This window comes from Lepidochelys olivacea (assembly GCF_965140295.1).
Source record: "Lepidochelys olivacea isolate rLepOli2 genome assembly, chromosome: 1".
NCBI lineage: Eukaryota > Metazoa > Chordata > Testudines > Cheloniidae > Lepidochelys > Lepidochelys olivacea.
In genome coordinates, this window is record NC_140411.1 from 275,191,658 (window position 1) to 275,214,465 (window position 22,808).

The window sequence follows — 22,808 nt, forward strand, 5'->3', positions numbered from 1 at the left end:
CCACCTTGATTATTACTACAAAAGGTTTTTCCCGCCCCCGCTCTCCTGCTGGTAATAGCTCACCTTAAGTGATCACTCTTGTTACAGTGTGTATGGTAACACCCATTGTTTCATGTTCTCTGTGTATATAAGTCTCCCCACTGTATTTTCCACTGAATGCATCTGATGAAGTGAGCTGTAGCTCACAAAAGCTTATGCTCAAATAAATTTGTTAGTCTCTAAAGTGCCACAGGTCCTCCTTTTCTTTTTGCGGATACAGACTAACACGGCTGCTACTCTGAAACTTGTTAAATAGTTTACATTTAGATAAAGTCCAGTAATTTACAGCTCTTGTCTGGATGAGGTGGGGGCTGAGACAGTGCTGCTCTTTGATATTAGTGGAAACATTAATGAATTGCTAGGGGGGAGTACAAAACTATAGCACAAACATACAGGAACAAAATCAGAAAGGCTAAGGCACAGAATGTGTTACACCTAGCAAGGGACATAAAAGGCCATAAGAAGAGGTTCTTTAAATACATAAGAAGCAAAAGAAAGACAAAGGAAAGTATAGGTTCTCTACTTAGCAGGGAAGGAGAGGTAATAACTCATGACATCAGGAAAGTTGGGGTGTTTAATGCTTATTTTGCTTCAGTCTTCACTAAAAAAGATTATTGGTGACCAGATACTCAACACAATTAATGTTAACAACATGGAGGAAGGAACACAAGCCAAAATAGGGAACATAAGAATGGCCCTACTGGCTCAGACCAAAGGTCCATCTAGCCCAGTATCCTGTCTTCCGACAGTGGCCAGTGCCAGGTGCCCCAGAGGGAATGAACAGAGCAGGTAATCATCAAGTGACCCATCCCCTGTCACTCATTCCCAGCTTCTGGCAAACAGAGGCTAGGGACACCATTCCTACCCACCCTGGCTAATAGTCATTGATGGACCTATCCTCCATTTTTTGAACCCTGTTATGGCCTTGGCCTTCACAACATCCTCTGGCACAGGTTGACTGTGAGTTGTGTGAAGAAATACTTCCTTTTATTTGTTTTAAACCTGCTGCTTATTAATTTCATTTGGTGACCCCTAGTTCTTGTGTTATGAGAAGTAGTAAACAACACTTCCTTATCTAGTTTCTCTACACCAGTCATGATTTTATAGACCTCATATCTCCCCTTAGCCATCTCTTTTCCAAGCTTAAAAGTCCCAGTCTTATTAATCTCTCCTCATATGGAAGTCATTCCATACCCCTAATAATTTTTGTTTCTCTTTTCTGAACCTTTTCCAATTCCAATTTTTTGAGATGGGCCTACCACATCTGCACACATTTTTCAAGATGTGGGCATACCATAGATTTATATAGAGGTAACATGATATTTTCTGTCCTATTATCTATCCCTTTCTTAATTATTCCCAGCATTCTGTTCACTTTTTTGACTGCCGCTGCACATTGAGTGGATGTTTTCAGAAAACTATCCACAAAGACTCCAAGATTTCTTTCTTGAGTGGTTACAGCTAATTTAGACCCTATCATTGTATATGTATAGTTGGGATTATGCTTTCCAATGTGCATTACTTTGCATTTATCAACATTAAATTTCATCTGCCATTTTGTTGCCCGGTTTTGAGGCAACAAAACCCAGTTTTGAGGTATCCTTTTGTAGCTCTTCACAATCTTCCTGGGTCTTAACTATGTTAAGTAATTTTTTATCATCTGCAGATTTTGCCACCTCACTGTTTACCCCTTTTTCCAGATCATTTATGAATATGTTGAACAGGACTAGTCCCTGAACAGACCCCTGGGGGACACCACTATTTACTTCTCTCCATTCTGAAACTGACCATATATACCTACCCTTTGTTTCCTATCTTTTAACCAGTTACCAGTCCATGAGAGCACTTTCCCTCTTATCCCATGGCAGCTTATTTTGCATAAGAGCCTTTGGTGAGGGACCTTGTCAAAGGCTTTCTGAAAATCTAAGTATGCTATATCCACTGGATCCCCTTGATTCACATACAGAAGCTCCCCAACTTACACAATTGTTCCTTTCCAGAAAGCCTTGCGTAACTCGAATGTTGCGTAAGTCAGAAATGTATACCCGAACGTTACGCAAACATACACCCCTCCCCGAAAAAGAAAAAAACAACTCCTATTTGTAGCTTATGGATCTTTTTCTGTAAGTGAGAATTTGCATAAGTCGGGTCTTGCGTAACCCGGGGAGCATCTGTACTTGTTGACCCTTTCAAAGAATTCTAGTAGATTGATGAGGCATGATTTCCCTTTACTAAAACCACGTTGACTCTTCCCCAACAAATATGTTCATCTGTATGTCTGACAATATTGTTCTTTATTATATTTTCAACCAGTTTGCCCAGTACTGAAGTCAGGCTTACAGGCCTGTAATTGCTGGGATCACCTCTAGAGCCCCTTTTAAAAATTGGCGTCACATTAGCTATCCTGCAGTCATCTGGTACAGAAGCTGATTTAAATGATAGGTTACAGACTACAGGTAGTAGTTCTGCAATTTCACACTTGAGTTCCTTCAGAACTCTTGGGTGAATACCATCTGGTCCTGGTGACTTTTTTGCTGTTTAATTTATCAATTTGTTCCAAACCACCTCTACTGATACCTCAATCTGGGACAGTTCCTCAGATTTGTTACCTAAAAAGAATGGCTCAGGTTTGGGAATCTCCCTCACATCCTCAGCCGTGAAGACGGATGCAAATAATTCATTTAGTTTCTCTGCAATGGCCTTATCGTTCTCGATCATCCAGTGGCCTCACTGGTTGTTTAGCAGGCTTCCTGCTTCTGATGTGCTTAAAAAAAATTTGCTATTACTTTTTGAGACTTTGGTTTCTCAAAGTCTGTTTTGGCCTTCCTAATTGTATTTTTACACTTCATTTGCCAGTGTTTATGCTCCTTTCTGTTTTCCTCACTAGGATTTATCTTCCACTTTTTAAAGAATGCCTTTTTACCTCTCACTGCTTCTTTTACTTTTTTGTTTAGCCACGGTGGCTCTTTTTGGTTCTCTTACTATGTTTTTTAATTTGGGGTATGCATTTAAGTTGAGCCTCTATTATAGTGTCTTTAAAAAGTTTCCATGCAGCTTGCAGAGATTTCACTTTTGTTACTGTACCCTTTAATTTCTGTTTAACTAATCTCATTTTTGTGTAGTTCCCCTTTCTGAAATTAAATGGTACAGTGTTGGGCTGCTATGGTGTTTTTCCTGCCACAGGGATATTAAATTTAATTTTATTATGGTCACTATTACCAAGTGGTCCAGCTATATTCACCTCTTGGACCAGATCCTGTGCTCCACTTAGGACTAGATCAAGAATTGCCTCTCCTCTGGTGGGTTCCAGGACCAGCTGTTCCAAGAAGCAGTCATTTAAGGTGTCAAGAAACTTTATCTCTGCATCCCGTCCTCAGGTGACAGGTACCCCGTCAATTGAACAGAAAATAACAGGTTAAAGAATATTTAGATAAGTTAGGAGTATACAAGTTATTAGGGCCTGATGAATTTCATTCCTGGGTTCCTAAGGAACTAGCTGAAGCACCCTTGGAACCATCAGCAATTACCTTTGAGAACTCATGGAGGCTGTGTGAGGTCCCAGAGGACTAGAGAAGGGCTAGCATAGTGCCTGTTTTTAAAAATGGAAACAAAAGAGGACCTGGGGAATTATAGACCAGTCAACCGAAATACCTGGAAAGATTATTAAACAATCAATTTGTAAGCACCTAGAGAGTAACAGAGAGACAAGGTGGATGAGGTAATATCTTTTATTGGACCAACTTCTGTTGATGAGAGACAAGCTTTTGAGCTACACAGAGCTTTTCCTCAGGTCTGGGAAAGGTACTAAGGGTATGTCTTCACTAGCAACGTTAAAGCGCTTCTGCAGCAGCGCTTTAATGTGGTTGTGTAGTTGTAGCACCGGTGCTGGGAGCTGAGGCGAGTAGCTAACAGCGCCGGGAGCACAGTTCCTAGTGTTGGTGCACTGTCTACACTGCCACTTTACAGCACTGAAACCTGCAGCGCCAGGGGTGTGTTTTTTCCACACCCCTGAGCGAGAAAGTTTCAGCGCTGTAAAGTGGCAGCATAGACAAGGCCTAAGAGTGTCCCAGCTAAATACAAGATTGAACAGATAGTTTAGCATAAGTAATTAGCACATGTTCTAATGAACCATTCAAGGTGAAGTGGCCCGTTAACACCCTTGTAGTCATAGGACAAATCGACTGGGGGTTAGTGGGTTACAGAATGCCATAAATCCAGTGTCTTTATTAAGACCATGATTTTTAGTGTCTATCAGAGTTATGAATTAAGCTCCCAGGCTTGTTTTTTTGAAAGTGCTGTGCAGTTTCCTTTGAGGATGAGGTCTCGTAGGTCAGCAATAGAGTGATTGCTTTGTGAAAAGTGTTCACACATAGGTGATATGGTGTTTTTGTCTTTTATTATTTTCTTGTTTGAATTCATTCGAGAGTGTAGTGATTGTCTAGTTTCACCCGCATAATTGTTATTGGGACATTTAGTGCACTGGATGAGATAGGCCACATGTTGTGATAGGCATGTGTAGGATCCATGGGTCTGGAAGGATGTGTTGTGGAGAGTGTTAATCATTATAGCAATGGAGATATGTCTGCAGGTTTTGCATCTGTTGTTGTGGCAGGGTGTGGTGCTACTTTGAGTTGGTGTGTCCTGGTCTCTGGGGAGCTTGTTTCTGATCATGAGCTTGGAGAGGCTGTGGGGTTGTTTGAAGGCCAGGAAAGATTTTTTTCAGTGTGGGGTCCCCATTGAGTATGACTTGCAGTTGTTTGATGATGCCTTGTATCAGTTTCAGTGTGGGGTGGTAAGTGACACCCAAGGGTGTGCGGTCAGAGGGGGATTTATTTCTGTATTGATGCAGATTCCATGATGCGATCCACTTCTCTGGTGGAATATCCTTGTTTGGTGAAGGCAATTTTGAGTGTGTTAAGGTGTATATCAAGACCACTAACTACTTATTCTATAAACTATCTGTTCTATCTTGTATTTAGCTGTGATGTTTTGAGTATCTTTCCCAGACTTGAAGACAAGCTCTGTGTAGACCAAAAGCTTGTATCTCTCAGCAACAGAACCTGGTTCAATAAAAGATAATACCTCACTCACCTTGTCTCTCTAATATTCTGGGACTAACATGGCTACAACAACACTCCACAGAGGATAATAGGCTTGTAAAGAATTGCCAGCATGGATATGTCACGAACAAAAACCAACCTAATTTCCTTCTTTGACAGAGTTACTTGTTTACTGCTATATCTTGATTTTACCAAGTATTTTGACACAATTCCATTTGATAGTCTCATAAGCAAGCTAGGGAAATGTGATCTATATGAAATTACTATAAGGTGGGTTCATAACTGGTTGAAAGACCATATTCAAATAGTTATCAATGGTTCACTGTCAAACTGTGCGGATGTATCTCGTGGGGTCCGATAGGGGTCAGTCCTGTGAGAGACACTATTCAATATTTTCATTACTGACTTGGATAATGAAGAGAAGAATATTCGTATAAAATTTCCAGATGAAACCAAGTTGGGAGGGGTTGCAAGCCCTTTGGAGGACAGGATTAGAATTCAAAAGGATCTTGACGGTTTGGAGAATTGATCTGAAATCAACAATATGAAATTCAGTAAAGACAAGTGCAACGTACTTCACTTAGGAAGGAAAAAATCAAATGCAAAACTACAAAATGGGGAATAACTGGCTAAGTGGTAGTACTGTTGAAAAGGACCAGAGGGTTATAGAGGATCCCAAACTGAATATAAGTCAACAGTGTGATGCAGCTGCTAACCAGGCTAATATCATTTTGGGGTGTATTAACAGGGGTATATTATGTAAGACATGGGAGGTAATTGTCCTGCTCTACTCAGCACTTGTAAGGCTTCAGCTAAAGTACTGTGTCCAATTCTGGGTACCACAATTTAGGAAAGATGTGAACAAATTGGAGAGAGTGCAGAGGAGAGCAACCAAAGTGATACAAGGTTTAGAAAACCTGACCTATGAGGAAAGGTTAAAAAACTAGGCATGTTTAGTCAAGAAAGGAAGACTAAATATGTGAAGGACTGTTGATAAAGAGGACTGTAATCAATTGTTCTCCATGTGCACTGAAGGTAGGACAAGAAGTAATCAACTTAATCTGCAGTAAGGGAGATATAGATGAGATATTAGGAAACATTTTCTACCTATATAAGTAGTTAAGTACTGGAATAGGCTTCCGAGTGAGGTTGTGGAATCCCCATCATGGGAAGTTTTTAAGGACAGGTTGGACAGATGTCTGTCAGGGATAGTCTAGGTTTACTTGGTCTTGCCTAAGTGCAGAAAGCTGGAGTTGACGACCTCTTGAAGTCCCTTCCAGTCCTACATTTCTATGAGTCTGTGATTGGCGGAATATCAGAGCAGTGTCCTCTGTGAAAGGATGCCGCAGCTTTAGCCAATGTAAGGCATAGGGGAGAAGTAGCTTCTGAAGCTTCTGCTACCAATGAGGATAGCAAGGAAAAGAACCAAGGTATTAAGGAAATGAAAGATTCCTTTCTTTCAGTCATCCTCCAGCTAGTGAGAAGTTTCTGAGCTGGCTTTCAATTACTTTCCTCTCCCATCTCTCCATCTAGTGGCAAAGAAACTGTAGATTTAATATTGGGAAAAGATTTCAAGTGGTGAAATTTGTTAGATTAGTGGTTCCTAGATGGTGGTATATGGAACGCTTTCCAGTGATTCAGAAAGGAGATAGTTGGTCACATACGCAAAGTTATATTTATTTTTCTATGCACTAAATAGTTTCCTAACATTAATTGTCTGTGTAAGCAACTGCTGTACTTCCCAAAGGGATTTTATTGGATTTCCAGTGGAAGGGGAGGTGGCCCACTTGATCATGAATCGGATGGGAGGCGTTCATGACATGAAGTCTACAATATGAAAAATTTGGGGAACTCTACATTAGACTGCTGAAATAATCTTCCAAAGGAAGTAGTGAAGTCTCTATTGCATGAATCTTTTAAAATTGGACTGAAAGAAACCCTGGAGAATATGGAGTAGGGAAAATCATTAGCACAGGAATGGACGAGTTAATTAAAGAGTTCTTTCCCATCGCTAACTTCAATGAGTAACAACTATGAGAGGTATTTTCTAGATTTATTAAACTATTCTTTTTGATACTCATAATTGATAAATGGGACTCATGTCTGTATAAGTCAGTCTTTTAAACTATTGTCTCTTATGCTTTGCTCCAACAGGGCATTTTTAACTTATGTGTTAACAAAATTATAAAACAAATAATATAATTCATTTAATTTACTGCTAAAATGTAATAGTTGTTTCTTTATTCATATCACAGAAAAGGTCTTGGAAAGATAACATACATAAATGGAAATCAAATCACTTGCTAATTATTGATTGTTCCTCTAGAATAAGCAGATATCCAGGGATTTGTTGGCCAAGAACACATTATATAGAAATGCAGAACTTGCGCTTGAGAGATACAGAAGCCAAGCAGTGCAGGTAGAGCAAGGCTTTCAAAGGATATTTATGAAGAGAGGAAACTTTAAATGCTTGCAAACATTATTTCTTTTTATTTTAATAAACTATTCTTACTGGTTTTGTTGTTGTGCAGATGACACTATTTCTTTTACTGTCCTCTTACAATAATATAATTGTACTGTCAAATATGTATGATTTAATAATATTTCTTCAGGCATCTAGTTTTATTTAACAGCCATCACTCAATGGTATGCTCTTAAGTATTCTCATACTAAAAGACTCTAAATCTTATGTCTTGAAAATCTAGTTTTTAAGATTGTTTCTTTCTTTTTTGCCGGTAGAATGAATACCTTGCAAAAGAATTAAATGAGAGAGAGAAAGATTTGGAATGGAACAGGACTGCGATAGCCAAATTTCAATCTAAATGTAAGCTGTAATTCTTTGTTAGTATAGGCCATGATTAAATTTATAAATAGCTGCTGATAGTCAGATCTTTATGTATAATTTTTAGAGGGCTAATATTCTCCTGCTTTATTTTGTTACACTTGGAAATCTAATTTTTCCTTTAATATTTTAAGGTACAGTTTACTTGGTGTTTTTCAGAATGCATGAAAGGCACTGTATGTGTGTGTATATATATTTGGATGGCTATATATATATATGGAAGGCTTTTATGACCTAATACCTTTAAACTCTGAAATGTAGATTGAGGGTTGGTCCTGATAAGCTACAAAATGATGATAATGAAACTTAATTTACCAAGTGTCAGAGGGGTAGCCGTGTTAGTCTGGATCTGTAAAAGTGGCGAAGAGTCCTGTGGCACCTTATAGACTAACAGACGTATTGGAGCATAAGCTTTCGTGGGTGAATACCCACTTCGTCAGATGCATGCATCTGACGAAGTGGGTATTCACCCACGAAAGCTTATGCTCCAATATGTCTGTTAATTTACCAAGGTCTCTTATTTCTTTAGAACTTCAATAAATACTTTAAACTTTCATATATCTTCTATAAAAGAGTTTCTATTGTGTGGTACATATTCCTGATTTTAAACTTAAAAGTTAACATCAGTGGCACTATATGGAACACATTTTATTTATTTTAATATATGGTTGGTATTTAAAAAAACAAATTGCTTAGATGTAATCCAACACAGCACTTAAGCACATGCCTAACTTTAAACCCATGAATGTCCCATCGAAGACAGTGGTACAACTCACTTGCTTAAAGTTAGGAATGTGCTTATGTGCTTTGCTGGATCAGATCATTAGTAAACAAGGGGTTGGGGAGTCAGAATGATGCATTTACTACTTGTGCACAGAAATCTGAAGTCTCTGAACTCTGTAGGTGGGTGTGTATTTCTTTGAATAAGATGAGCCATTTTTATTATATGTCAGACTAACAGAAACTGAGATGGACTTGTATTTTTCCAGAGTATTTTAAAATATTTTAGTAATTTTAGAAATATACATTATTGTATTGCAGTAAAAGAATTATCAGAAGAAAACAAGCAGCTTGAGCAAGGAATGAAAGAGATATTACAAGCTGTCAAGGAAATGCAGAAGGATCCTAGTGTGAAAGGAGGAGAAACAGCCTTAATGATCCCTAGTCTGGAGCGATTAGTAAATGTAAACCTTCTTTCATTTGAATTATTTGGCTTGGTAGAAGTTACTTATAGAGTTCTCTTTGTTTTGACTGCTCCATTGTTGAACATTAGCTGTTATATGTTCAAAATACTTCCTAAAATCTTAAAAACACAAATCAAATGACAAATGAGAGTAAAATTCATCTTGACTGAATAGTCAATCTTTAAAGCATTGCAGAATACTTCAAAAATGGATGTAGTATTTTACATAAAAGCAGCTTATAATATATTAAATATATGACTTTTTAAAAGTAATCTACTTTGAGTTGTCATGGTAGAGATCAGATCACTGAAATATTAGCTTGAGACATGATGATGTTCATGCATGAAAGTGTTTGTACTGTTAGATTTAGTTTTCTTAATCACTTAGCGGCTAGATCTGCGCCCAGCTCACAGTCATAGCTACGTAAAGCAGAATGCTTCCCAGTGCTCCTAGGTTTCCTGGTAGGATTGCAGTGACACGCACATTTTGGGTTGTCGGAACTCCCCTCAGCACAGACAGCCAGCTCTACGAGCTGACATGAGGATGGGGTTGAGTTATGGCTTTGCCTACTTTTGTCTCTCACTTCCCCTTTATGATGATTGGATGGTATTAGTCCCTGTACTCCCTCTGTCACAGCAGCTGCAATTCTGAGCCCCACTTATGCACACTGGAAAGCTCCAGTTTATTGGGAAATATGGAAAAGTATTTGCTTTCTTTTGCTTGTTTCTTGTTTTTCTGTTTACTAAATTAATTCTTATTGTGATAGGCAATCGAATCAAAGAATGCAGAGGGAATATTTGATGCCAGTTTGCATTTGAAAGCTCAAGTTGACCAGCTTACGGGGCGAAATGAAGAATTGAGGCAGGAGCTGAAAGGATCTCGAAAAGAGGCAACAAATTTCTCTAACCAGTTAGCAAATGCTAATGTAAAGGTATATATTCTAATTTGTTTTACAGTGCTAATATAGAATAATTTGCTGTCTCCATGACTAACATAGAACAAAATACACTTAATATTTTGTATTAAAATCCTTTTAAATACTAGATATTGCTGTCAGTTTTTTTAATGTAACTCACACATTTTATTTTACTTACACATTTTGAAAATATGTAAAACCTCATATATAATTGACAAGAGATACAATCATACATACTTGTTACTATATTTATAGATTATAATCTATGTACTTGTTCTCACTGAGTTAAAATCCAAATAATTCAAATGTTATTCCATACTTACAAAAACCCTAATACCAAGGCCCCATCATAGAATTGGTCTACTAGGCGAGTTGTTGGGGAGAGCTGTGCTAAATGTGAGTTGCAAAAAGATTTTTGTTTCTTTTTTCTTAAAATGAGCAATAATCATCTTACACTTCTTACATATGTGAGAGATTCAAATAGCAAGGCTAATAGGGATTCAACAAATAAATTGATTTTAAAATATTTTCCCTTTTGGCCACTGAAATAATAGCTGGTGATTTTAGCTCAACTGTGAATGTTTCCAAATGTTTATATTATATGTCCCAAAGGCTATAACATATTAATATTAAACATATCTTCAAAGTGACATCTTTATAAAAAGGCAGACTCTCTATATGAACCCTTTAAGACAGCTGTGTGATCCAGTATGACTTCCTAGTATCTGTAGCATTACAGAACAGTATTTTCTGGGGCATTGTCGTTAGAGATTGTAGTCAAAGCTCTTTGAAGGGTTTAAAAAAGAAAGACTTGGTAAATTTAGAGTAAATGTGCTGGATAGCCATCTGAGCCTAGCAGTTTTGGACACTGAGGCTTAGCTCAGTCTCCATATGAATGTTTGTGGGTAAAAAGAAAGAAAATAACCTACAAATTATATGCTTGAGCAGCTAAAGTAAAATTGAGATGGATCTCCAGCTGTGTGAGCCTGCTCTGGATGCTTGATCATTTTTAGCCATTTGACTCAAAGTATTGTGTTTTAATCTTTTTGTGGAATTGTAATTTTAAAAATAGAAAACTTTACTTTAAAACATATAAAAAATAATTGGGAATGTTTATAACTCAAAACAGTGTGAGACCGGACATCCCTACATTTTGCATCCATATTTTTGGCTGAATAATAGAAGTTTCTTCTTACTGCTTCTATTCTCTTTATTTATTTTCTTTAGATTGCACAACTTAAAGATGAAGTTTGTTTGTTACGTCAATCGGAAGGCGCCAATATAGTATTCAGAGGAGTAAACCGTCCAGAAGGGATGACTCCTTCAAGTGCTAATATAGTTAATTCTCAGAACGAATATTTAATACATCTTTTACAGGTAACTGATTTAACCTGCATACTTGGGGTATTTGTAACATGTATTGACTCCTTCCAAATCTGTTGTTATATCATATGTGGAAACTGGGGAGGCTCCTAAAAACTGTAATGTGTATTGTTGTAATAGAATACAGTTGCCTGAACCTTCCTTGTATCACATCTCTGGGCTAGAGATTATTTAATTTCTAATCCCACCAAAGCAATCTGCAAGGAAGGGCCAATCCCTTTTTCCTCTCCTGTACCCAACAAGACAAAGAAGACTTCTTGCCTAGAATTGCATTGTTTCATATGCAGTGTAGTCATCAAATGCAATTTAAAGATCCCAAAAATCAGGAATATTTCAGTATGTCTGGAAGAACACTCAGTATGTATTGGCTCCTCCTGGACAGCTTGAGGTACTCAATTTTTTCATTTTTGGGCTCCTAAGCTTGATGTGCTTTGTGAGTTATGTTAAAGAGTTTATTAAACAACTATACATTCCCAGCATCACAAATAGACTTTATACAATACACTTGAGAGAAAAGCATGTATGGAAAGGAGTGGACTGTTTTTACATTTTTACATAAAGTCTAATGTTTGTAAAGCCAGAGGACAATCAACAAAAAATGTCTATTCTATTGTTCTTCTCATCTAAATTCCCATGCCTGTTTTATATAGAGAATTTTAGTACAGAAGGTTAGGAGACCATATTCAAGCATAAAATAAATGGTGAGGGATGTAATCTTCCTAATTTGGCCAGTGGGAAGTTGGGCTTTTGTGTGAATTTATAAAGAAAGCCATTTCCTTTGCTTGCTATGGGTCAATTTCTTCATTACCAGAATGCCATAAATATAGTTTTACCAAGATTATATTAGAAGATTTTTTCCCCCAGAAAGTTGCCAGAGTGAATCTAGCTGGAATAAATATATAAGTACTGAAAATATTTGTATGTTCTGTCATGAAAAAGTGTTTATAGCCTTTGTAGCTTTTGCATTTTTTTTTTAGAAACCTGTAATTATTATTTTTCTAGATTAGGCATTTATCAAGAAATACACAAAAGTTAATATGTAAGGGTTATGTTGTTTAAAAGAATTCTCTTGCTTTTTTTTTTTTTTTTAAACTGAATAACTGGTCGGCAAAGTCATGCATCCTCATTGAATTCTCTACTACTTCTGCCACACACTTCTTCTGTGCAAAGCTCCTTGTAGTCTTCTGTTTACTTATTTTATTTCTCATGTGAGTTAGTTGCTCATTTGTGTGGGGGGAATGGTCTGAATGTTGAGAAGAAGGGCATAAATATGCTTGAATTAAAACTGTTGATTGCTGGGATGAAGGGAAAGATAAAGTGATAAATGGAGGGATGGGGACTTAAAAAACAAGCACACAAAATATAAATGGGAGGATGGGGACTTAAAAACAGGCACACTAAACATAACTAATAAGATGTGTGCCTATCATCACCCCGATCAGCTTGCTTGTATCAGAAAAGATTTGTTTATATTGTATAGTTATGAAATATGAATGCATTTGGCAGTAGGAGAAATACTTAACATTTTCCAGGTGTGCAGTTTCATTAGTAGTCTGTATGGACAACTCCCAAAATGTCAAGTAATTCTCAACTCCTTTTGGTCTGTGATGTGTAAAATTAATTATTATTAATTTATTACTTACAAATATTTAAACATTACTTTTATTTAGACTGTTTTTGATATGTTGTTTTAGCATAAAGATGCAGGCTCTGTTTCTTCAATGCATTGATCTCATTGGCGCAAAGGTCTACATGAGAGAGTACCATTGGATGACCATTGGATGACTTTGATGAATATTTTCAGATTTGAAGCATACATTGTTAATTATATCATTATTTTTTATTTTGAAAATGATCATTAGGAACTAGAAAATAAAGAACTATTACTTAAGAAATTAGAAGAAGCAGTAGAAGAATATAAGCGAAAATTTGCAGTAATTCGCCATCAACAAGGCTTGCTATATAAGGAATATCAAAGGTACAAATCCTTTGGGGTCTTCCTTTTGAAATGGTCAGGGTGATAAAACCTTAAACTTTCCAAGTGTTTTAAATATTTTAAATAAGAGAAAATATTAATAATTTCCCCACTGTGTTCAAGTTGTTATTTCTATTAGCATCATGGAGACTTGTGTGAAATAATCATTCTTCTTTTAGGTGGCCTCTGTATATTCCCCTTGGTGCTGCTGTGCTTCAAAAACCTTTTAGAAAAGCAGTGTCTGTTGCGCTCACATTTTGTTGCCTGCTTTGTGGCAAGAACTATCCTGTACAATTTTCACAGTGACAGAAATCATTTTTAGCACCAGGGAAATCTGCAAATTGCGACTCTGTCAAGCTTCCCTTGAATCTGCATCCGGAAACTCATTTGTACCTGAATGCATCCGATGAAGTGAGCTGTAGCTTACGAAAGCTTATGCTCAACTAAATTTGTTAGTCTCCAAGGTGCCACAAGTACTCCTTTTCTTTTTGCGAATACAGACTAACACGGCTGCTACTCTGAAACCTGTCATTTGTACCTGACATTTGTGGAAGCCTCACTTCCAGTCTTCTCTGCTTTCAGGCATAAGAGTAGGAAAAATTGGAGCTCAGAGGAAATCTTGTTCTGAGGGACCCAGTGTTATTACAAACGAGGAAGAGGAAACATTGCTCTGGATCCAGGGATCACAAGTGCAGACTGGAGATGTCAGTTCCAGGGGTGTCTCTGGACCTTCATGTAAAGCCAGTTCCTAAGCCAATTCCTCTCCTTTCCCACCAGAGGGTTAAGACAGAAATTGTTTAGATCGGAGAATGTACGCGAGTCAGGGCCGGCTCCAGGCACCAGCTTTCCAAGCAGGTGCTTGGGCGGCATTCAGAATGGGGCAGCAGTCAGTGTCCCACGGCGGCAATTTGGCGACAGCTCCGCCACTCTTCCAGCCGCAGTGGCTTTTGGGCAGCAGCTCCACCACTCTTCCACGCGTGGCGGCAATTCGGCGGAAGCTCTGCCGCTGCTTGGAGCGGCAAAATTGGTAGAGCCACCCCGACGCGAGTCTCTTAATTTGGATTCCAAGTTCTGGGGGCTGCCCAGATTGATATTTCACTATTGAATTAGGCCTGGAGGCTCACTTGGGCAGCTTCTGAGACAAAAGAGCTTCCTTTGTTTTCTGGGGATTTATGTTTGTTGACTAACTTCACTAGCAGTTTCTGGATCCTGTTTTTGTGTCAGTCTGTGACGTTTGGGTTGCACCTCTATTCCTGCAAGTACAAGAGGCAGATAATCTTACGCATGGGACCTTGGGATTTGGCCACACCTCTTCTGCCTATGTACTAGAGTCTCTGCCTCCAGCCAGGCAAAAAAATAGTGATTGAGTGCTCCCACTTTCCCTGATGCATTCAAGTACAGCTGGTCAAAACTTGGAATTTCTGTTCCATTGAGCATTCTGAAATTTTGAAAGTGTTTTTTCCATTTTGGAACAAAAACTGGAAATTTCTAAATTTTCATGGAAAGGAAATTATAAGTTTTTGTTTCAAGAAAAAAATTAACCATTTCATTTAGATTTTCCTGAAACAAAACAGAGCAGCTGGCTCCCCTGCTTGCAAGGCACTACCTGGACTTCCCCCACATCCGCCAGTAGGAATTGGAGGAAGCCTCAGGACTTTGTCATGGTTGGGAAGTCACCTGCCATGAAGCAGGCAGCCTAGAAGCCCTGAGAGCCCTGGTTCAAGCTGGGGCTCCACAGCTTCCAAAGTTTCCAGGCACTCTGCTGTGTAGCAGAGACCTGGGAAATCCTGAGAGCCCTGGTTTGAGCTAGTGCCCCCAGGGCTGCCCTGCTTCATGAGCCTCCCAAATCTTTAAGGTTCCCAGGACCACGGCAGGGACTTTGGAGCCACAGATACTAGAAGTCCAAGGTCTCTAGTCCTGGGGCAGTCTGCATGGTGGAGCCAAGGACCCTTGCCTTCTAGGGTCTGTGACTCTGAGGCAGCCCCACTATTACAGAGCTTCCAATTTGTATGGCAGAGCTTCCCTGGATATGTGAACCCAGGAAGGCGTAGTAACCTCAGCCTTTGGGCACTCTTTATGGCACAGCTGCCGCAGATCCTGGAAGCCTGAGCTACCCAGGAGCTTGCCAGGAAACCTGACTGTGATTCAATGAAAGTTTGCTGAACACACGATATTTCCACAAAATGTTTTGCGGTCGATAAATTGGCATCTTCCAACTAAACTCTGTATCATTACAAAATTATTGACAAGATCATTCCATCTGTAAAAGCTTTTTTGAAGTAGCAGTGAGCAGAATCTTGCCACCCACTTAAGAGAGCAAAGATTCCAGGCCTCTGCATCTCAGATAGAACCACTGTCAAATTTCTTCTCTCCTTTTTCCTCCTTCTCCCCATCATGATGGAAGCGAAGCTGTAGATGTAGATGTAGTCTGTCTGCGAGGAGACCCTCTTGGGAGCCAAAGAAGAGAAGCTCTCCCACAACTGCTCCCAGCCCACAGAACCTCACTGTGACCAGGGAAACATTTTAGAGTCTGGACTGCTTATAGGAGCCTCCTCATCTCCCCAAACCAGTTGAAACTTGTATGAGAGAACTTCCCCAAGGATAGACCAGTCTCTTCAGTTCTTGAGTACCAACAGACCACACTTTCCTCACTGATGTGGGGGCTTGGCCACACAGTGCAGACTGCAGGGCCCACTAAAGTGAGTTGCTGTGGCCACTAAAGTGTTGCTCGGTGACAGCCCTAAGTGAATCATGCTAGCGTGAATAGATAGCTTTCAAATGGGATTGTGTTAATGTGAACTTGTTACCTTTTAGTTTGCTCTAGCAGGGTCTACATGGGATACTTACAGAGCGAAACTTTAGTGTGCGCTGCAGTTCACACTTCAGGGCCCTGTAGACAAGCCTTGGAATCTTTTGGAGTCACTTCAAATATCTTTTCAAATCTGCTGATCTAATAAACTTCAGAAGGAAAACACACAAGGATTCCCTTACCTGATCATAACAGGGTAACAGTCTGGTAAGAAGGCTGGCACCCTTTTTGCATCTCCTTTTTCACAACAGGAAGATCTGGGCTTTCTGCAAGAAGTATCTCATACTTCATATGTTCACGTTTGATGGAATTTTTCTCTTAATAACATATTTTCAAATTTAGACTAGTATGCATTCTTCACCACAGACTACAAAAGACAGTTATAACTTTTAATAGTGAAGTTAATTTTGAGTTTTCCAAACTCATTTAAAAAAAATTGAAAAATGTTTTAATGGTAAAATATCATATTTCAGTTAATAAGATTTCATAATGGCAACATGATTTACAAACAGTTTTGAAAAATCTTTACAATATTTCATATTTCTGAATGAAAACGTTGAACTATTTTTATTTAAATATATTTTTTTTTAGTGAAAAAGAAAGTTGGCAAACAGAATCTGAAAAAATGAAAGAAGAAAGGAAGAAGCTAGAAGATCAAAAGCAACAGGATGCTATGAAAATAAAGGAATACAATGTAAGCAGGGATATTTTTGTTGTTGTTTTTTCAATTGTTTAACTTTGCTTGAAAATGTGTTAGATTTTTCACAATTTTAGAGTTTTTAATGCAGGAGTAAAAAAATGTCCAAAGTTTACTTGGCACACGGGGAGAGAGAAATTAGAGTGTGGTATGACTTACAGCTACACTATCTTGAATTGTAATATTACTCACATGTTCATCTTATTTATGCACATTGTGTTTTATTAATTTAATGTATTTAAACTGTTGGCATGGATAGTATAATAATAGGCCAAATTCAGCCCCTTAAGAGGCTGCAAGTTCTTGTTGCTTAATTAGTGATGTCATACTTGCTTATATCATGGCTGAATTTGACCCAGTGTATTATGTTAGGAGCAAGTGCTTAATTTGTAGTGAAAGAGGTGCCAGGGCTCAAGCAATTTTTGACTTTCATAACTGACGCGGTAAGCCCAGAGGTGCCAGGGTTATGAACTGCCAAGCCTAGCAGGGCTTAGCCTTGGCAATTCCTGGCACAAATTAAGCACTATATCAGACTATGAAATTCAGAAGACTGCTTGTCTCCCACTGTATCACTTGCAATCATTTTTGTAGATCCTTGACTGATTTTTTAAAGTTTTTTTGAAGCAACTATGACCTAAATGTATATCCAAAAGCTAGAACATTCATTCTCTGAACATTTTCACTTGCGTCATAAAAAACCCCCCAAAAGACAAAATCCTCTGTCCTTTGTAGCACAAGCAAAAGCCTGAATTTTAGGTCTCTTTCTTGTGGGTAATAGGGAAAAGGTAAAAATTCTTTAAAAGAAGTAACTAAATTTACAGCGTAACTAAATTATTAAATATCCCACTCTGAGTCTCTAGAATTTCTGGAGTACACAGCAGTGAAATTAGGATATTTTGAATTTTTCTCTTGGAAAATCTTTAAATACATATTTAAGCACCTGATACATTTATAGTGCTATCCAAAAATTACTTGTTTCTTTTGAAGAATCTGTTTTTCCAGCTATCTTTCATTTCGAGAGTCACTAGCACATAAATCTGTTCGAAGAGGAGGTACCGTATATACTAGTTCATAAGCCGAATATTTTTGGTAAAAAGTGACGCATCAAAGAGCGGCTTATAAAAGGGGCTACGCCAAAATTTGATGATTTTAAACTCTATGAAATCATTGAATTGAATATCTAATACATTGTCGTTTTGTTTACCTGGAGCGTCTGCAAGCATGGAGCCCCCTCAGTTCTCTGCGGCCGCGGTTCGCCGTTCCTGCAGCTTCCATTGGCTGGGAACGGCGAACCACGGCCACAGGGAGCTGAGGGGCTCCATGCCTGTGAACGTTCCAGGTAAACAAAACGTCCCGACCCGCCAGCAGCTTACCCTGAAGGGGCCAGGAGCCAAAGTTTGCCAACCCCTGAAATATACGGTCATACAGTTTTTACTATTTTTACCTATCCATCTTGGGGTGTCAGCTTATAAACAAATGGGCTAATGAACAAGTATATACGGTATGTTAATGTATTTTAAAATATTCGTGTTTATACATATGAAGTTTTGACTAGAGGTGGTCCGAAGTTTTCCAACAAAATGTTCTCCTTCGAGTGATGGTTCCTATTGTATTCTATTGTGGATTATGCATTCACCTGGAGCCCGTGAATTTGAAAGTGGTATCCATTGGTCTGCACGTGCACCCTGTCTCACCTCATGCCTTCAACTAAGGGGATATAAGGAGGGGTGGACTGACCACCTCTCCAGTTCCTTCTCACCGCTGCATCATATGGGTCGGAACCTCTCTGTGTCCTAGCTTCAGCTTGATCCCCTAAGATAAGATTTAACTTTATAAATAGTTTTTAGCATCTTGTACAGTTAATAGTTGAAGTGTTTTCTCAGTTTTTAGGACTAGATTAAACTTTGGGGGAACACTTCCCACTCCCCCACAGTACCCTGTGCGGGTACTGGACTATGCCTAGGACTCTGGGCCTCAGACTCTACGCTTCCTGCCCGCAATCCTTCTTGGTCAAAGACAACCACCAGCTCTGCCTATACTGCCTCTAGGAAGCTTACACTGCAGTGAGGTGCAGTATCTGCCGCTCGTTCCCCAGCCATACCTGAAAAGGACAAAAACTGTGCCTTCGAAAACACCTCATGGAAAAGGTTAGGAGTCCTCAATCAGGCCCACGCTGGGGAATTCCTCCCGCCCCCACATATCGGCCTGACTCAGCAAGGAGTGAGCTTCCTCCTGCTAATTCTGACACTGGTGGCAGAAAATTACCTCTATAGGCTCCCTGGCAGGATCTTCTCGGGAACCCAGGAAGCACTCTCCTAAACATGAGGCTAAGTCTTCCTCAGATTCAGCTCTGAGCAAGCCCAGTACCTCAGCCCAATTGCATTTAGTATGTCCGCAGCCCAGAGGCTTGGCAAGAAATCCCATTAAAAATTGGGTTCCATTGGTACGAGAACATGATCTGTCTTTACCATCATCCTTGGCACCTCCCAAATGTCATGATCCATTGGCATCGACGAGGACCATTCACCGCCTAACCATGGCACCATCTTCTACGGCACTGTCTGTGACGGGTTGGATCACAGAAACCCCTTTGGGAATGCCACCTGATGTGCCTAGACTACCTCTGAGCGCGTTTTCCCTGCCACCTTGGGACTTCAGTACCTTGCCTTGTTTGAGCCAGACACGCTCATCTGCTGCAAACACAGATCCAAGTCTGAACCACGTCCCCCACGAGTTGCAAGCTTAACTAAAAACAGCTTAAGAAGTGCTCCTGTCTCAAGCACTCCGATACCCAGCTCCCAATGGAGTCCAAACCCCAAATAAGTCAATTTTACACTGTATAAAGCTTATACAGGGTAAACTCATACATTGTTCGCCCTCTATAACACTGATAGACAGATATGCACAGCTGTTCTCCCCACCCCCCCGGTATTAATACTTATTCTGGGTTAATTAATAAGTAAAGAGTGATTTTATTATTTACAAAAAGTAGGATTTAAGTGGTTCCAAGTAATAACAGACAGAACTTTGGCCTGGTGTACACCGGGGAGTGACAGGCCTGTCCGCCCTCCACAGCCAAATTGACAGCGCCCATGGAAGTTGCCAGGACCCACGTTATTGGTCTACTTGATTTGGGCTCTGAGCAGACCCTTGTCCGCCAGGCGCTCCTCCCGGACATCGAGCGGACCATTGGGGAGGTACGGATTTAGTGCATACATGGAGATGTGAAACCATACCCCGCAGTTCAGGTCCCTATCACTGTGAATGGAGCAACTCAGTTAATGAATGTGCCAATGGCGTCATCCCTTGCCTACCCGGTTATTCTGGGCCGCAACTGGCCAGACTTCATTGAGGTGCTCCGATCCCTACCCACAGAGGAGGCATTCAAGGGAGCTCCACCTGAGATGGAGACAGGCCTCGACGTGAGGTCCGACCCCGGAGTTGTCCCAGTTCCCACACCCAGGCAGGACGGCCTCGAAACGGCTGGCCCCCCTCCTGACCTTGTGGACTTTAGCCAAGATCAAAGGGAGGACCCTACGCTCCGATTTGCCTATGAGCAGCTGGCCTGGGTGGATGGTGAAGTCGTGGATGCCCAGCACGACACCCAATGGCCTAGGTTTGAACTCAATCACGAGCGGCTCTACCACATTGATCAAGACCCCCAGACCCAAGAGGTCAGGACCCAACTTGTGGTTCCCCGCATTCATCGTCGGGCTGTCCTGAAGCTTGCACGTGACATCCCGGCTGCAGACCATTTAAGGCAGGAAAAAACTGCGGCTAGGGTCCTGGCCAGGTTCTTCTGGCCCAGTGTCCACCGTGAGATGAAGGATTACTGTGTGTCGTGCCCGGACTGCCAACACATAGCGCTGGCGGGGGTTCGGAAGGCCCCCCTCGTCCCTTTACCAGTCGTAGGTTTACCATTTGAGCGGGTAGCGATGGACCTGGTGGGGCCTTTTCCAAAAAGTAAGGCGGGCCATCAATACATCCTTGTCCTGATGGACTATGCCACCCGCTTCCCCGAGGCTGTCCGCTTAAGAAGTATCACTGCCCACACCATCGCTGCGGATCTCGTGAAGATCTTTGTCAGGGTGGGCCTCCCACGGGAGATACTCACTGACCAAGGGACCAACTTCACCTCTAAGCTGTTCCGTCAGGTATGTGCCCTGTTAGGGATTAAGAAACTGCAGACCTCGGTCTACCATACCCAGACTGACGGGTTGGTCGAACGTTTTAACCGGACCCTGAAGGGAATGTTGTGATGCTTTACCATCCGGGACCTCTGCCAGTGGGGCCAACTGCTCCCTCCTTTACTACTGGCAATTCGAGAAGTCCCACAGGCGTCCACAAAGTTCTCCCCATTTGAGCTCCTCTGTGGGCGGCGACCCCGCAGGGTGTTGGACCTCTTGAGAGAGACTTGGGAACACACCCCGTCTGCAAGGCAGAGTCTCTTACAGTACATCTTACAGCTGCAGGGGCGGCTGGCATGGGTGGGCGGGCGAGCTCGCGAAGGAGAACTTAAACACAGCCCAAAGAGCCCAGGAGCAGCACTGTAATTGGGGCGCCAAGGCCCGATCATTTGCACCAGGGGACTGAGTACTCCTCCTGCTCCCTTCGGAGGAATCAAAACTTTTTGCCTGCTGGCAGGGCCCGTATAGGTCCTCCGCCAGGTGGGACCTATCACCTATGAAATCCAGCAACCTGGTCACCGTAAGGAAAAACAGATATATCATGTAAATCTCTTAAAACCCTGGAGGGAATGGGAAGGACTGCTAATTGCCCCATACCCCCCCGAACCGGACCTAGGGCCACAATCTCCAGAGGAGTCAGATAATGGTGAGCCCCCTCTAGCAGAAATGCTCACATTTGAGCAGCAAGAACAGGCCCTCTGCTTAGTGAGGGCGTTCCCCAAGACATTCACCACTAAACCCAGGCGGACTACGCTCGCCTACCATGTGATCCAGAATGAACCCGAGGTGGTGTTCCGAGAGGCAACCCGGCCATTGCCCAGGCAAATGCGGGAGGCCGTAGAGGAGGAAGTCCAGGCGATGTTGGAGCTGGGTGTTACTGAGCACTCCCAGAGCAAGTGGTGGAGCCCCGTCATCCTCGTACCAAAGCCGGATGGGAGCCAGCGGTTTTGCATTGACTTCCGAAAGGTAAACGCCATTTCAAAGTTTGACGCCTATCCGATGCCCCGCGTCGATGAGCTCCTCGACCGGCTCGGAGAGGCCTGTTATATCACCACGCTAGATCTCACAAAGGGGTACTGGCAGATACCCTTGGATCCCAGGTCCAAGGAGAAGAAAGTGTTTGCCACCCCTTCAGGTCTGTACCATTTCACCTGGATGCCTTTTGGCCTCTATGGGGCCCCAGCAACCTTCCAGCGCTTGATGGGTCGGATTTTGCAACCACACACCAAGTACGCCGCGGCCTACTTGGACAATGTGGTCATCTATGGCAGCAACTGGGAAGAACATCTCAACCAAGTAACGGCTGTCCTCAGGGACCTCCGTGCAGCCAGGCTTAAGGCCAATCCAAAAAAATGCTGAATCGGGTGGGAGGAAACCACTTACCTGGGGTACACCTTGGGCTGGGGACAAGTACGTCCCGTCATCGGGAAAGTCCAAGCATTCCAGGAATATTGGGCACCGACCACGAAGAGACAGGTGCATCAATTCTTGGGCTTAGCTGATTATTACCGGCGGTTTGTACCCCCACTTCGCAAGCATTACTGCCCCTCTGACGGAGCTTCTGACCAAAGACAGCCCCCGCCGAGTGTGTTGGTCTTACGAATGTGAGAAGTATCAAACTATCGAACTATCAAAGAACGGCTGTGTAAGCGAGCGAGTACTCTTCAGCCCTGACTTTTGTCGTGACTTCATCGTTCAGACCGATGCCTCAGGGGT

The 22,808-nt window shown here is 41.2% G+C and overlaps 1 protein-coding gene across 2 annotated transcripts in view; it reads left to right on the top strand.

The window, feature by feature from the left end:
- CEP290 (centrosomal protein 290) overlaps nucleotides 1–22,808 on the top strand; it is a 121,891-nt gene that overhangs the window by 47,824 nt on the left and 51,259 nt on the right. The window contains exons 18-24 of one of the 2 annotated variants that reach the window (XM_084640647.1): nucleotides 7,426–7,518; nucleotides 7,839–7,923; nucleotides 8,983–9,125; nucleotides 9,892–10,056; nucleotides 11,269–11,418; nucleotides 13,287–13,402; nucleotides 16,800–16,902. In XM_084640647.1, the coding sequence (XP_084496773.1) occupies nucleotides 7,426–7,518; nucleotides 7,839–7,923; nucleotides 8,983–9,125; nucleotides 9,892–10,056; nucleotides 11,269–11,418; nucleotides 13,287–13,402; nucleotides 16,800–16,902 (855 nt within the window). The remainder of the gene's footprint in view (nucleotides 1–7,425; nucleotides 7,519–7,838; nucleotides 7,924–8,982; nucleotides 9,126–9,891; nucleotides 10,057–11,268; nucleotides 11,419–13,286; nucleotides 13,403–16,799; nucleotides 16,903–22,808) is intronic. The other variant, XM_084640648.1, reaches the window with a different exon arrangement.